Here is a 15,906-nt window from a genome sequence, read left to right as displayed (position 1 = left end):
GAGAGATTTATCATGGAAATATAATGAAGACTCACTGAAAGTGATTTATTATCCTATTTTCTAAGTTTTAGACATCATACATTCTACAAAAGGGAATCAGTAGTATTTGGTATATGCAAACTGTGTATTACATAGGCTCCTTCTATTCCACTACATATACAAATATTTAACCCCGTTCTCTCAAGGTACTTGTACAGGATCATATGACAAAAAAATAATCAATGAGTTCCTTTCCACTTTTATCCACCTGATGCCATTCACTTACTTGTATTTAGACAACCTTCCCTGGGTATGTGGAATGAGAAAACAGTGTTTTGGTTTCTAAATTTAAAGTGCACAGTTCAGGTATTAAAAAGAATATATTTGAAAGGAGATATGACACACATTTAATTTATATACGATCCTCTTTTCTTAGTCTTCCCACCAACTCTCTGTAGATGCTACCATTATGTTTAATGAAAAAATAAGAGAGTCTCCATCATTTGTCCAAAGCCGGGCAGCTTGTAAGTGGTGGTCTGAGTCTAATCCAGTCTGTCTGGCTCCAGCACCTAGATAAAGGCGCTTAGAGGAAGCAAGCCTCCTGGAAAATGGCTGATCCCCAAGTCTGGGCAGGAATGTGCAACAAACTGTCACACCAAAAAGCAAGAAGCCAGCAAGCTACCTGGCTTGTATCAAAATAGCTCAGGAGATAAGTTAAAGAGACTTTCACTGGCCAAAGGTAAATCAAGCATCAATAAAGAGAACCACTACAATGAATTGAAATAGATAAAACATTTATATCCATGAACTCATAAAGTTATATTTAAAAAGTTCTTTTTTTTTATTGCTTAAAGTATTACAAAGAGTATTACATATGTCTCCTTTTTTTTTCCCCGCCCTTGACAATCCCCTGGCCTCCCCTACCCCCCAGTGTCTTATGTCCATTGGTTATGCTTATATGCAAGCATACAAGTCCTTCGGTTGATGTCTTACCCACCCCCCTTTAAAAAGTTCTTGATCACCTTTGGAGGATGCTAGAGAACCAACTATTATCTTGAAAGCTAGACTATAAAGAGAAGGAATCAAGCATTTATCCTGCCTTTTGTATACAAAACCTACATCAGGTAACTAAGCCATTATAGAAGTAGCCCAGCCAATAAATAATGAGTGATAGAATTAGAACATCACCACTCTGCAACCCCTAATAAATTAATGAATCTAGGTAATAAAAATCAAGAGTTGCTAACATCACAAAGAAAAAACAATAACTGGGCTTCATTGGCCTCCTGTTGGAAGCATCCAGAACCTAGGAAATATTCTTGCCCAAAAAGCCAAACCTGAACCTGGTCAAGCCTCAAGATCTAACTATAGTTTATAGAAAATATAGGGAGAAACATTAAACACCACTGATAGATACAATTAGAAAAAAAAAATCCAGTCTGCAAATACTCTAGGACAAATAGTCGTGTTTCTAAAAAAAAAAAAAAAAAAAAAAAAAGTAAGGAAAAAAAGAGAGGGAATAATGGGAATCTTAGATTCAAAATGTCTTATGAGATGTTAATCATTTTAATGTGTAAAGCTTATTTGGATCCTCATCAAAGAAAGTGTAAAAAGAAATAAAACATTTAGGAAAATGTAAACACCAATTGCTACTTAAAGATATTAAAATTTTTAAAATTTAGTTGTGATAATAGTTGTGATAATAGCTTCCTTACCTTTCTTTAAAAAATTAAACTTTTTATATTGCGATAACAGTAGATTCACATGCAGTTGTAAGAAATGATACAAAGGAGAGGAAACTAAGATGGCGGCATAGATAAACACCGGGAAATAGTCGCCTCCCACAACAATTGAGAAATATCCCAAAGGACAGAGCAAACATCGTCCAGAACAACAGGAAGGCTGGCTGAGTGTAATTTCTACAACTAGAAGACAAGAAAAGCACGCTGAGAGCCAGAGGAGCTGCGGAGGCTGAGTGCAGAGGTACGGCAGTGGCTCGCGCGCGCGGAAAGGGGGTGGCACCTGAGGACGCGGCTGTCTTTTTGAATCACAAGCTCCCGACTGCTCTGAACTCCGGTTCTGGGAAGTCTCTGGGGACCCAGGACTCATACGGGGAGAGGCTGCTCTGTCAGGCGGCAGCGGGCGAACTTGAGGGCGGATTTCCCTCAGAGGTGCTTGCAGCCGTTACCGGGACACTGAGACGCGTGACTCCGGGCGCGGAGAATCAGCCATAGCTTCTTTCTCCGCCCTTTTGACTCCCTGAGACCCCGCCCCACCCAGGCTGCAGCAGAGGCTTTTGCATGTGAATGTACCTAACTACAGCCCAGCCAAGCAGACCCGGAACTTCCAAGAGAAGGCCCAAGGCCCCGCAGCGGCTTGCATTGCTTCACAGCTGAGCCTCTTCGTGGCTCCGGCTGTGTGGCCTCAGGCAGAAGCTGAATTAGCACCTCCTTAGATCCAGGAGCCACTGTACCCAGTGGTCAGAGGGGGACCATTCTCCCACTTCAGACACAGCTGCTTCCCACAGCCAAATGGCCTGGAGGTCAATTCCTCCCAGTGATCCTACAACAACCAAGGCACCAAGAGTGCACCAAGAGTGTCCACCCCAGGTAACTGGGGAGGCTGAGCCACTGGGCCCTACAGGACACCTGGCGCGCAGGGCCACTCTATCAACACAGGGAAGCAGCCAAAATGCGGAGACAGAGAAACAGGTCACAATTGGCAGAAACGGAGGAGGGCACACGACTGGATATAGAGTTCAAGGCCACGTTTATAAGGTTTGTCAAGAATTTTATGGAAACCGCCGATAAATTTAATGAATCCCTCAAGGAGTATAGTGAGACCATGGAGGACATGAAAAAGGACCAACTAGAAATTAAGCATACACTGACTGAAATAAAGAATACTTTACAGAGATCCAACAGCAGACAAGAGGATCCCAAGAATCAAGTCAAAGATTTGAAATACAAAGAAACAAAAAATACCCAACCGAAAAAGAAAAAAGAAAAGAGATTCAAAAAATATGAAGATAGTGTAAGGAACCTCTGGGACAACTTCAAGCGTACCAACATCAGGATTATAGGGGTACCAGAAGGAGAGAGAGGGCAAGATATTGAAAACCTTTTTGAAGAAATAATGACAGAAAACTTCCCCCACCTGGTGAAAGAAATGGACTTACAAGTCCAGGAAGCGCAGAGAACCCCAAACAAAAGGAATCCAAAGAGGACCACACCAAGACACATCATAATTAAAATGCCAAGAGCAAAAGATAAAGAGAGAATCTTAAAAGCAGCAAGAGAAAGACAGTCAGTTACCTACAAGGGAGTACCCATCCGACTGTCAGCTGATTTCTCAACAGAAACCATGCAGGCCAGAAGAGAGTGGCAAGAAATATTCAAAGAGATGAAGAGCAAGAACCTGCAACCAAGATTACTTTATCCAGCAAAGCTATCATTCAGAATGGAAGGTCAGATAAAGAGCTTCACGGATAAGAAAAAGCTAAAGGAGTTCATCACCACCAAACCAGCATTATATGAAATCCTGAAAGGTATTCTTTAAGAAGAGGAAGAATAAAAAGGAACTCTTACCATTTGCCACAGCATCGATGGAACTGGAGAGCGGATAAATACCACAAGATCTCACTTATTTGTGGAATATAATGAACAACATAAACTGATGAACAAGGACTGATCCAGAGATGGAGAGGCTTTGACTGGACTGTCGGGCCTTGGAGGGAAGGTAGGGGAGGGTGGGGGCAAGGGGGAAGGATCAACCAAAGGACTTATATGCAAGCATATAGGCCTAACCAATGGGCACGGACAACGGGGGGGGGGGGGTGAGGGGATGAGCCGGGGGGGGGGGGGTAGAGGGTACACATATGTAATATCTTAATCAATAAAAAAAAAAAAAAGAAATGATACAAAGAAATCCCTCATACCCTTTACCTTGTTTCCCCAATGGTAACTATAGTACAATATCACAGCCAAGATAATGACATTGATTCAGTCAGATACAGAACACTTCCCTCATGTTGCCTTTGCTAGTCATACCCACTTCCCTCCCACCCTGGCAACCACAAATCTGTTCTCTAATCTATAGTTCTGTCATTTCAAAAATGTTAGATAAATGGAATCATATGCAACCTTTGGGATTGGCTTTTTACACTCAGCGTAATTACCTGGACATTCAGCTAGGTTGTTGAGTGTATCAAAAGTGGGTTCCTGTGTGTGTGTGTGTTTTTGTTGTTGTTGTTAATCCTCACCTGAGGCTATTTTTCCATTGATTTTTAGAGAGCGTGGAAGGGAGAAAGAGAGAGAGGAACATCAATGTGAGAGAGACACATCAACTGGTTTTCTCAGCACCCTGACCAGGGCAGGGGATTGAGCAACCGAGGCACCTGCCCTCGACTGAAATCAAAACTGGAACCCTTCAGTCTGCAGGCGGATGCTCTATCCACTGAGTCAAACTGACTAGGGCAATAGTTGATTCCTTTGCATTGCTGAGTAATATTCCATGGTTAAGATATATAACAGTTTGTATAACCATCCACCCTCTCAGGGACACCTGGGCAGTTTCCATAGGCTATGTGGATAAAGCTGCTATGAACGTTTGTGGAGAGCCTTTACCTTTAACAATATTTCCTTAAATATTTATGGGCAAGATAATATGATATCTAAGATTTGCTTCCAAAAAAATTCCACATTAGATGAAATATGTCCCTCCCCCCAAAAAAAATCAGCCAAGCCATGAGTTTGTAAGTACACTATACTATCATCTCTACCTTGGTACATATTTATAAAAAGGGAACATTAAGAGAAAATTACTTATCTGATCACTATACGCCCAAGATCACAGGAGCTCTTTCCCTAAAACACAGAGCCCACACCTCCCGGTGATCACTGTTGTCATATTCACTCTACCAATTTAGGCAGATCCAACCTGGGCATCTGTTAACTCTTTTTCAGAAGTTCTTAAAAAAATAAGTTTTTATTAGACTGCAGGGTTGAGGTAATAGGTAGTCTGTAATGTTGGACAAAAGCAGGTAAGTAATCACCATAATCAAATGTATGAGATTCATGAGTGGCTTGTCTTCAAAAGAGAGAGTTCGTGTCTGACATGAGCAGGTCCTTATCATCAAGACAAATGCTGAGAGAACAGAAGTGTGATTACCAAAGATGAAGAGCAACAAACTACAAAAGCACAATCAAGCCTGAAAATGAACTGAAATGCATTTTATATTATGCGAAGGCTGCTTTTGTTTTTAAGCCACTCTAGAGGACAGGATACTATTATCATGTTCAGTGTGCAAGCTAAGGATTTTTTAGTATAATTCTGCAAAATGGAACCCACTATTTGGTGCCATCAATACAAGGTGGGGCAAAAGTAGGTCTACAGTTGTGAGTACCTGAAACACAGACTTTATTATTATTTATTAATTGTTGCATTATTTTCCATATGAACAACTGTAAAACCTACTTTTGCCCCACCCTGTATTAGCTCATTCTCCCCTCGGGCTGTATCATACCCTCCCCTTCATCCCACTATTTTTTCTCCACATAGGGCCTTCCAAAAATGAAGACCAATCCTCTCAAAGATTTCAAGCAAAGAAAGGTACATAAATACAAACCCATTAGCTAATTTGGAACTAGAAGCCAAGGCCTCCCAAGGAAATATTCATGATGACTTTCAAATGCCAAGTAGTGCAATGGCAACAAATGAGTGTCTCTTGCTAGGTCTTTAGTGCCTGACAGGAACTATGATAAGCAATTCTAAAGCTTAAATAAAGTTTGTTATCAAAAGTAGGAGAGCTGTCCACAAATCAATCACAATAAGACAAATTCCAAAGGAACATCTAAATGCTATAGTTGTGTTGTAGTTTGGTTACATCAAATATCCCTCCTAGTAAGTGGGCCCACACTTGGTGTTAGGAATAGTAATGCTTACTGTGATCAGCTATGTAGAAAAAAAAAAAGTTCCACTAGCAGACTGTCTATATGACACTTAAATGCCTATAAACTGAAATATATTAATCAATTCCATTAAGAATAAGTAAGGTACAGATTGGTTCATTCGGTTGGTTTAGTAACTTAGGAATTCTTTTAATGGAATGAAATAACAGAATGAAATCTATTTGTAACATCATATTAGGAAACTAAGAAAACAGAGTTGAGTTCAAAATCTTATTCATATGACATGAGTCAGAACAGAGACGTGTGGAATTAAAACCCCAAAATGACATAGACCACCAGGAATTGGGCTATCGGCTTGCAGTGAGGAGATTAATAACAGAGCTGCTAGAGGGAAAAAAAGGAAAAGGATAACAATTGGGCTGAGGGACATGATGGAAAACATAACTGAGAAGGAGCTAGAAAAAAGGCAGTCAAATTAAACACATATAGTTTTGGATACTCTCTTTTTCTATCCTTTTGCCATCTTTCTTCCAACCAAACAATTTCTGGCCCTCTGGATTCTGGTATTACAGTACACATTTTGAATGGCTTGTGGTCAATGACAAGACATTGTTAGTTGAAACTCTTAGCACGCCTCACCTTGACATACTTGAAGGTCAATCTAAAATATTTTGCAAAAAATAAAATGTTCTTGCCAAAAATCTTTATGGCTGATTTGCTTCTATATCTCGTTACCCTTTTATCATAGCAACCATCCCATACTTGTTCTACAAAACTAGGATTTCAGCGGGCGGGAGGGTAAATTCTTGTGAGCTGAGAGGGTTTCAGAGGAAGGAACATGGGAAAGAACAAGAGAAGGGACTATATACAGACAGAACAAAGGCAACAGGGAGAGTATTAAACCTGGGAAGAATTCCAGGAAAAAACTGCACAAGATGGGTTCAGGGAAATGAATGGCTGGGTTTGGCAGGAGCTGAGAGTGTGTGGAGGGAAGGAGAAGATAAGCTTGAAAGGGCAGGTCAGTGCTAGGGAGTGGCAGCCCCTGCAGGCCAGAGGAGGCATTTAGCCCACATGCCATAGGCCCTTGGGAATCCACTGCAGGTCTGCCCACGGGGAAGAGAAAAGCAGCCATGCTTAAGAAGATGTGACTAATGGTACAGGGCAGGGAGGAAAGGAGCAGAAGACCAGGGGTGGGAAGCTTTACTAATTGATTCAGGTGAGGCTTCAGGGCTTGATCTAGGAGGGTCAAAGTGGGAAGAGAAAGGAAAAAAATTAATTTGAGGGGCAGTGTGAAAGATACATATACTTAAATCTAGTTTTGTCCTCAATTAAAATCTAAAAAATGGCCATTTGTAATCATTGTCAAATGCTACTTATAAAATGCTAAGGATTCTTATGTTGATTGGGAGGTAAACTATTATTATTATGATCAAACACATAAGAGGGCATAAAAATGTTAATGGTTGATAAAGTCATTTTTAAAGGAAGCTTTGATTAAGCTTAACAGAGCCTTGGAAAAATAAGATTTTGATATAAGAAAAAATTATATTTAAGGAGACTATGATTGGATGCAAGGTGATGAGTATTTTTAAATTTCTAAAATAATTAACTGCTGATTTTAGCAAGGCAGCTATAATGACAGAAATGATTGACATCTATTTTATCTACTTTTGCAAATCTACTTTTTATGTGTACTTTTGCAGATCTATTTTCTCTGCTTTTTAGATCACTATTGCAAAGCTATTATTAATCAAAAGTTAATTTTTTGCAAATACTCCTATGAGTAACACTTTGAACATCAGATGTGACACCAGCTAAATCACCTATTTTTTAGTGTATATGCCAATTCAGTTTCTATTCTCGTTTTCTTAATACATTTTTATTGAGCAGCTGCTATATTTTAAGGACCGTGCTGGTGCTGGTGTACAATGAAGAGTAAACAGACATGATCTGTCCACATGACAGCACACCATATAGCGTGAAAGATGGACATTATTTTTTTGAAATATCCAAACATATAATTTAAAATGTGACAAGCACTATGAAAAAAATTACAGATTTTTATGAAAGTTGGTAACAGGGAGGCTACACTACGACTGGGTCTGGGAAGGTTTGTTATTTTTAAGGAAACTGTCTTAGAATTGAAGCTTTTAAGTAGGTAGGAGAGTGAGATAGGAAAAAGAATAGGGAAGAGAGAACTAGGTAAAACGATGAGCAGAGAGAAAGCATCACGTATAACAACATGAGAATACTCTCTAACCTGTTGGGTAATGGTGTCCCAGGGTCCCTGCTGCAGCCGCGTCTTGTAGCACTCGTGGACTCCTTCCCATATGTCCTTCAGAGACAAGGGTTTCCCATCTGCAGAAGAGATGGGGAAGACCCACAGTTAGTAATCCGTGTGGCAGTGGTGCTTGGTGTCTATCTAAAACTATCAGAAGAATATTATGACTTTTTAAAAAATCAATAGAGTGCTATATGAATGACCATTATCTTCCTGAAGGAAACTTAACTATTCACATCTCTCTCCTTTGTAATTATCTAGCGGTTAAATTATCTGCTCATTCAGTGCCTTTATGAATCTGAATCCAAATGTGTTTTAGAGAGAACTAATAGATACAAGCACAGGCAAAGGATCAGATAGACAGACTCCGATAGTCAGAAGGGTGCACTACGGATACCTCTGAAGTCTTAATACTTCCTGTAATCCTTAAAATCAGAGACCACACACATGCTTCTGTCACTCTCACTGACCGAGTATCTGCAATGTTCAGATCACTCTGTTGGATACCACAGGGAATAGAGAGAAGGAAAACACACAGTTTTTCCTGCTAAGGAGCCTGCCTTCCTGCTAGGAAAACTATGACAAGTGTATCGATAGTGTATCAGTAACTAAAATGCTCGGAGGTCACTGCCAGAGGAAAACTGCAGTCCTCTAACCGTCCAGAGGAGGGGGCCGTAAGCATCCGGTGTGTGTGCAGGTGGAGAAAGGGCTGTTAGGGGTGAAGGGACCTGAGATGAGTAAAAGCTTTAGTGAACAATAATTCCCCTTTTCTTTGTTTAAACGACTTCACTTATTCACCTATATTCTTAACCACTCAAATAATGTGCTTTATGAAGACCACACGGCAGAAGATAAGTAAAATAGAAAAATAGACATCTAAGTTCAGAAAAGGAAGCAGGGAGTGAACCAAAGGACTTCTAAGCACCCTCTGCTAGAAAGGAGGTGGCCTGACTGCTAGAATCTAGTGCTACTTGACCCATCCAGAGCTATCAAGTCCTCAAGACTTACAAGTGTGCTATGTTTCTTAGACAAGTGGTCAATATCATTTAAAGTCATCAGTATAGTAAGTTATTAGACACAAAGAAATACTTGGTTACCAAATGCAACAAAACTTGGGGGGATAATCTACTAAAAAACAAAACTAAACTAAAGGCATTGTACACAGACTTATAGGGTATAACTGGAGATGTGGGGGTTAGGAGAAAGATTCGGAGCCTGGGCTGAATTTGAATCCTGGTGTTTGCATTTCTTCTCTATGTGGCTGCAAATGAGGATGGTAATTATTTTAAAATCTTGTTCTCATGAGGCTCACATCAGCGAACAAACACAGGACTATGTTAGATACCTAATAAGAGCTAAATAAATATTAGGTGTCTCCTCCCAGCCCCCATTGCACTATTCCAGTAATGTGCAAAGCTGAAAGAGTCCTTTAGAGACCATTATTTCTTAGAATTTTCCTATGTTTCTATACTGTGCACATTGTGTTTGATATAGTAATACACTAATACTACAGGCAGAGCATTTCTCATGTTTGACCTGAAAAGTTGAACTTTTCCTCAACCTTTATTTTCAATAAATAGCAATAGAATATTTTGATACATTTTCAATAAGTATCTTCATCTTGGCATTTATCTGGCGTCAGGAGACCATTATCGTGTGATAAATAGTTTTATTCCATTGACATTTCCATGTCTGTAAAATGAACAAGATTTATTCATCCAATTAACATTTGAATGTCATGTTTAGCTACAAGTTAAAAACAAGCTGCCTTCAGTATCTGTGTTATATTGTTTTCTGAACACATTTACAGAGTAGGGCCAAACTTTGCCCTTAAGATAAGCACTACATGTCTTCAAAATATGCACATTCCCGTGTGTGTGTGTGTGTGTGTGTGTTTATGTTAGAAGAGGAGAATAGGATTTTAAGTACTTCAGTGTCAAACAGCAAATGAAATAATCAAATTATAAAAAGATGACATGCTTTCAAAATAATTTTCAGATGTCGAAGTTAGAAGAAATCAAGTTATAAGATAATAGAATGTTAGACCTGGTACACTTAGTAGTTTTATAAATAAGGCAACTAAGGGAAATATGCATCTGCCAAAATGATGCAGCCAGTACGTGACGGCAGTAGAGCTGGAGTTCAAGTCTCAGGACTCACAGCTCCAGGCTCTGCCTGCTACTTACTCCATGCTGCCTCTGAAGGCAGAGGCTGCATCTATCCTTTCCCACTGCAGTCCCGCCATGTGTTCTCAGCCTCCTGCACATTGCAAATGCTTCATAGATATTCACGGAGTAAGTGGCCAATGAAAGAATGCCTTCCTTAGCTTTATTTCCTCTAAGACAGAGGGCGGCTTTGGAGACCTGGAGAAGAATCCTGGTTTAATATCTGCTAATCAATAATGATTTTAATTTTATTCCTGAAAATATTTTTTAGTCAACAATCTGAGGATGAAGTAGGTGGTTTGGATATTCCCACTGTCAAAACCCTGCATACTCTGTGAGGAACAGCCATCCAAATGCACTGATCAGCAGCACAGCAACAATGTGGAGACCCAAAGCAAAGGTTATAGAATATTGTCATCAGATTTGATGCTAGAATTGAGGTGATGTGCCATAAGTTTTCAAACAACACTAAATTTAGGGGAAAAAAAGATATAATACCTTCGAATACAGGAATAAAAAATGATCTGGTCAACTTAGAATAACAACTACAAGGAGTTAATAATTTCAAAACATAAAAAATGCATGACACTCCTATATGCATGTTAATAAGAGTGCTACTTACCAGTTGCTATGAAGAGAACAGTGTATTTTGTGAATAGATGTGACTTTGTTCTCTATTGCATTTACAGAACCATTTAAAAACACACGTACTAATGGTAGTTAAATGAGTGCTTGAGTAAGCTACCTTGACAAGTGTGTCAATCTCTCCAGTTTCTGCTGACCATTTACACGGTAGAAGATCTGGGTAATATAGCTTTGTCTCTCTCACATACAGATACAATGAAAATGATTTTAAAAAGGATAATGTGGATTCCTTTCCTGAGGCTTCATCATTTGTTTGCTTAGTCATAGCTCACACCTTCATGATCAAAGACATACAAGAGTTAGTTTTGCCTTCTTTTGTACACCAACTATTTTTTTTTACCTAATCAGCAATATCTTCATCCATGTCATACACTACTGACACCTAAAATATATTCAAATATGGTTGTGGCTAATTATTCCAAAAACAAAATGGAGCTTTCAGAAATCCCAATGAAATCATTGCACTGAGTTAGTCAAACATATAAAGAACCACTTCACAAAATAGAGCTTAAATATGGCAGACATTTTAAGAATGTTGTAATATTGTATCTATTCGGTCTATATACAAACCTTTAGCTTAAATTAAAATGTGGGCATAAACAAGTACTTGCTTAAGCTCATGTAACACATCATATGCCTTCATGTTCAGTTCAAAGTATCTTCAATCAGAAACTTTAAGCCCTGTTAAGAGAGTCTATTTTTTCTGTCTGGCCTCAGTCAGAGGAGACATAAGCATACTCAATCAACAACTCTCTAGTTTCAGACCCTAGATATTCGATAGCACCAATTTGAACATGCTTGGAAATCTCATTAATCACACTGAGGCTGAGAAGCTCAGTATAATCCCTTGCATTCTTGAAAAAGTGAAACAGAAGCCAAAACAATTTCAGAAGTAGCCCACAAAGTGAGCACGGTAAATTAAGGTCATTTATTTCACAATAAGCATTTACTGCATGCCTACTATGTGTCTCTGTCACCTGAAATGATACTACACATTTGAGTTAAAGGAATGTTCTGTCAACAACCTAAAATGTCAATGACAAAACAAGAAGAGACATTGGATGAAAAATGGAATAATTAAAAAGTACAATCTTTAGCAACTGCCAGTAGCATTTAATTTAACATTTTCATATAAAATCTCTCAATTGAATAATAACCTACATGTCAAGTAATCTATATATTACTCAAAATGTGCAGCTTTCTAAATTAAATTTCTCAAGGTTATTAGTTTTCATGAACCAAATAACAATGTGAAATATTTCACTAGCATTACCTAACTCCAGTACAAGCACACTGAAGTAACCTTTATCTTATTGTGCGTGGTTTCACTAAAGCTCATAACTCCTGAAATGAAGATTACAGAAAGTATAAATTATTTAGAGTAAGTTTAAGAATAATGTTCTGAATGTGGTCACTAGAAATAAAAAGAGTGGGTTTTTCACAATGAAATATGCCATTCTTCAGTATATTGTCTCCAAGAGTGCTTGAAGAATATAAAAATTCATGTCATACTCCACAGTAAGACAGCGATGATGCTCCACCAAAGGGGAAAATTCATTTTTGCTTCAGTGAGAAAATTACATTGTGATATGAAATGAGTGTTAATTGTTCATGTGCATTCATATCAGCTACTGTGCTGGCTAATTCTGCAATTTTTATTTATCCCTACATACATTGTTTAGCATTTTGTTTCTCTCTTAATCTTAGGAAATACGAATAAAAAAATTCCTCAAATATAGATTCTTTTTACTTATGTATGGCATCAATCAATTGACTTGTGTTCCTTAAATGTTAGTTGTTATTTGAATGACAGCGTCACGCAGTAAAAAAAAATGTGGGGGGAGGGGCCTCGAGTTTGAGCCCTTGAATGCATCACGGAACTTCTCTGAGCACGCAGTTTTACACATGGGCATGGGATAACAACAGCTCCTACCTTACGAGGTTATGTGAGGGTCAAGATACATACCTCAGCCAGCACTGCTGAAAGGTACTATGTGCCCAGCCTCATTTTATGTATTAGCTCACAATCCTCAAAACTCTGTGAAGTTGGTCTTATTATTTTTATCTCAAATTGGTGGATTTTATCTCTTGTGGTCCTTAACATATTCTTCTTGTTACAGTGAATTTCAGATGATGAAAGAAAGGAAACAAAGTTCAATATGTTCTCCCAGGTCATAGAGTTAGTAAGTAGAAGAGCCAGGAATCAGAACCAAGGCTTCCAGCTCCAGACCCTGCACTTTCACCATTATAATGTACTAGTAGCCCTGCACACGAATCCGTGCGCCAGTAGCTCGCCAGTAGCTCACTGCCGCCCTCTTGTACTTCCCATGCCCCCCCTCTCCCCTGCCCCCCCCATCATAGCTTGCTGCCCTTCCCCCTCCTGTAGTCTCTGCTGCCCGCTTGTAGCTCGCTGCCCCACCTTCCTGCTGACCCGTGATCCGGTCGTTACGCAGTTGGTCGTTATGCTTCACAGCGTAACAACCATTTGCATATTACATCTTTATTATATAGGATGTCCTGAACCCAAGAGCTCTTTGAAAACCATAAAGGGATACACACATGTGAGTTGTATGTTTGACTTTGTTGCCGTTGTAACTAGTTGTCTCCACCCACACTGCCTAACCTAGGAGTCTCTAGAATTCTGCCTCTCCTGGTTTTCTCACTGGGCCTGGCCTGTCTTTTCCATCACTGCATGGACAAATCCCAAGTCCAGCAGCCATGGCCTCTCTTGACTACTCCAGCTCAAGGTAATCTTTGCCCTTTGAGCCTTGGTGGCAATTTAATTTAAATCCAGCTTTACTGAGATAGAATGAACATATAACATTGTGGAAGTTTAAGGTATACAACATGATGATTTCATATACATATGTATTGGGAAATGATTGCCTCAATAACGTTAATTAATACATTCATTACCTCAAATAGTTACCTTTTTCTGGTGTGTGTGTAGTGCGAACTTTAAAAAAATATCTACTCTCTTAATAACTTTCATGTATACAATACAGTTTTGTTAACTATTCACTATGCTGTACATTACATCCCCAGAACTTACTCATCTTAGGGATGAAAATATATACCAACATTTCCCCATTTTCCTCATCCTCCAGCCTCTGGCAAACACCAGTCTACTCTCTGCCTGGTGGCAATTTTTAGCTCCCTTGTGCATATTCTTCTTGTTACAGTGAATTTCAGACCTGGCTTTTTTCCCTTGCTAGACTGAAAGCTCTGTGAGGGCATCATTCATCTCTGATTTCCTTTACTCATCCCTGCATTCCAAAAACTGCTTCATGCCTTGTGCATAAACATTTTACAGTGAATGAATAGATGGATAATCTAGAGTCATTAGCACAATTATTACTAATAATAAAGACTCAACAATCATGATGAGAAATTCATTAGTTAAGTGTTTCACGATTATATTTTAAGAACTTCATACTTATACAAAAACCCATGGTATTAAGTAGATGAAAATACTATGGATATTTGATTTTCAGTATTCAAACATACTTCCAATTTGGGAGAGAAATTCCAAAATAAATGGAAGACAGAGCCCCATTCTGCACCACTAAAGCCTAACAGAGGCATTTCTTCATCTTGTCATTCTTAATGCCTTCAGTTGACTTTATGATCTAACCTCCCAATAAGTCCTTTTCTGCTTATCATAGTCGGGTTCAATTATTTGCAACCAAATATACCTAACTAATATAGTCTTAATAAATGGTTTACAACTCTTGCCTATTAATAATCTACATTCCAAATTATCAGCCCCAACTTTTAAAATGTTAAATATTTGCTTAGTAATTTTGAGTAGAAAATAAATGTAAGGTGTCTTTAAATCACATGATGAAGTTTATGAATGTTATAATCTACTAGTGGCCCGGTGCATGAATTCGTGCACATTGAAAGGAAATAACTTAGAGGAAATATTTTAAAATCGCTATACGCCCTTTCTCTATAATAGAAGTGTCAACCAAATTCACGATCAACAATGACAGGTGGAAACACACAAGTGTGATTGGCACAAGCGATAGCTTTATATGCGTGTGTGTCAACTTAGCCTTTTATATGTATAGAATAAACTTGCTTAATTAGACCTGCTTTCTGATTTAGCTAAACCTTTTCCAGCCCAGTGAAACACCCCAACTTCTCTTTCAGGTAATTGTCAGCAACACAGCAGTAAATATCAACATGAAGCAGATTATTATTGTAGATTACACAGGGAGAACAAAGGATAAAATATTTAATGGTAACTGCAGCAGTGTTTGACTATATTCTGCATAGTGAGAAAACCTAAAGTCATTTTCAAGTTCCACCATTTCTTACTTTTCAGTTGGACCAAGAGTCTAAGCTTTCTAAATCTCCATTTTCCAGCTAGTAATAAGAAAATAGAATTCCACTGAGTGTGATTCCTATGTACGTACTCCAGGACTTCTGTGGGGATCAAATGAGATGAGGCATGGGAAAACACTTCAAAGACATTCTGTTAACGTGTAAAATGTTTGCACCTGGCTATAAAGCAAGTTGTGTTCCTGGGCTGAGGAAACTGCAAGGAGGCCAGTCGTCACTGGGGAGAGGAAGCCGGGCTTTGCTATGTGATGTCATTACCCGGTACCCACAGCGACTGTTAAGGGCTGGCCATGGGGCCTTGACAGTGTTGACTACGATTTAGTGGGATGTCGCTCCGGGGCGGTGGCAGGGCCTGGGTCCCAGTTGGGGGAAGCCGAGTGTTGCTTTGTGGGCCAGCTCTGCGCTGCCGTTTCTCTATAAAATGGTGTGTTTCACGGCAGCTCCTGCATTGAGCATCTGCCCCTTGGTGGTCAATGCACATCATAGTGACCAGTCAAAAGGTGGGAAGGACACTTAGCATAGTAGCCTTTTATATAGATAGATTTTTTTTTTATGTATTTTTTCGCATACAACACGAAGA

At 39.1% G+C, this 15,906-nt stretch overlaps 1 protein-coding gene across 4 annotated transcripts in view; it reads right to left on the bottom strand.

Moving 5' to 3' along the window:
- ATG10 (autophagy related 10) overlaps window positions 1–15,906 on the bottom strand; it is a 202,562-nt gene that overhangs the window by 46,246 nt on the left and 140,410 nt on the right. For all 4 annotated transcript variants that reach the window (XM_081089467.1, XM_081089469.1, XM_081089468.1 and 1 more), the window contains one exon: window positions 8,149–8,246. In XM_081089467.1, coding sequence (XP_080945593.1) covers window positions 8,149–8,246 — 98 coding nt within the window. The remainder of the gene's footprint in view (window positions 1–8,148; window positions 8,247–15,906) is intronic.

This window comes from Myotis nattereri (assembly GCF_964212035.1).
Source record: "Myotis nattereri genome assembly, chromosome: 4".
In the NCBI taxonomy this organism is placed as follows: Eukaryota; Metazoa; Chordata; class Mammalia; order Chiroptera; family Vespertilionidae; genus Myotis; species Myotis nattereri.
The sequence above is the reverse complement of the archived record's forward strand: the minus strand, read 5'-3'. Positions and strand labels throughout refer to the sequence as shown.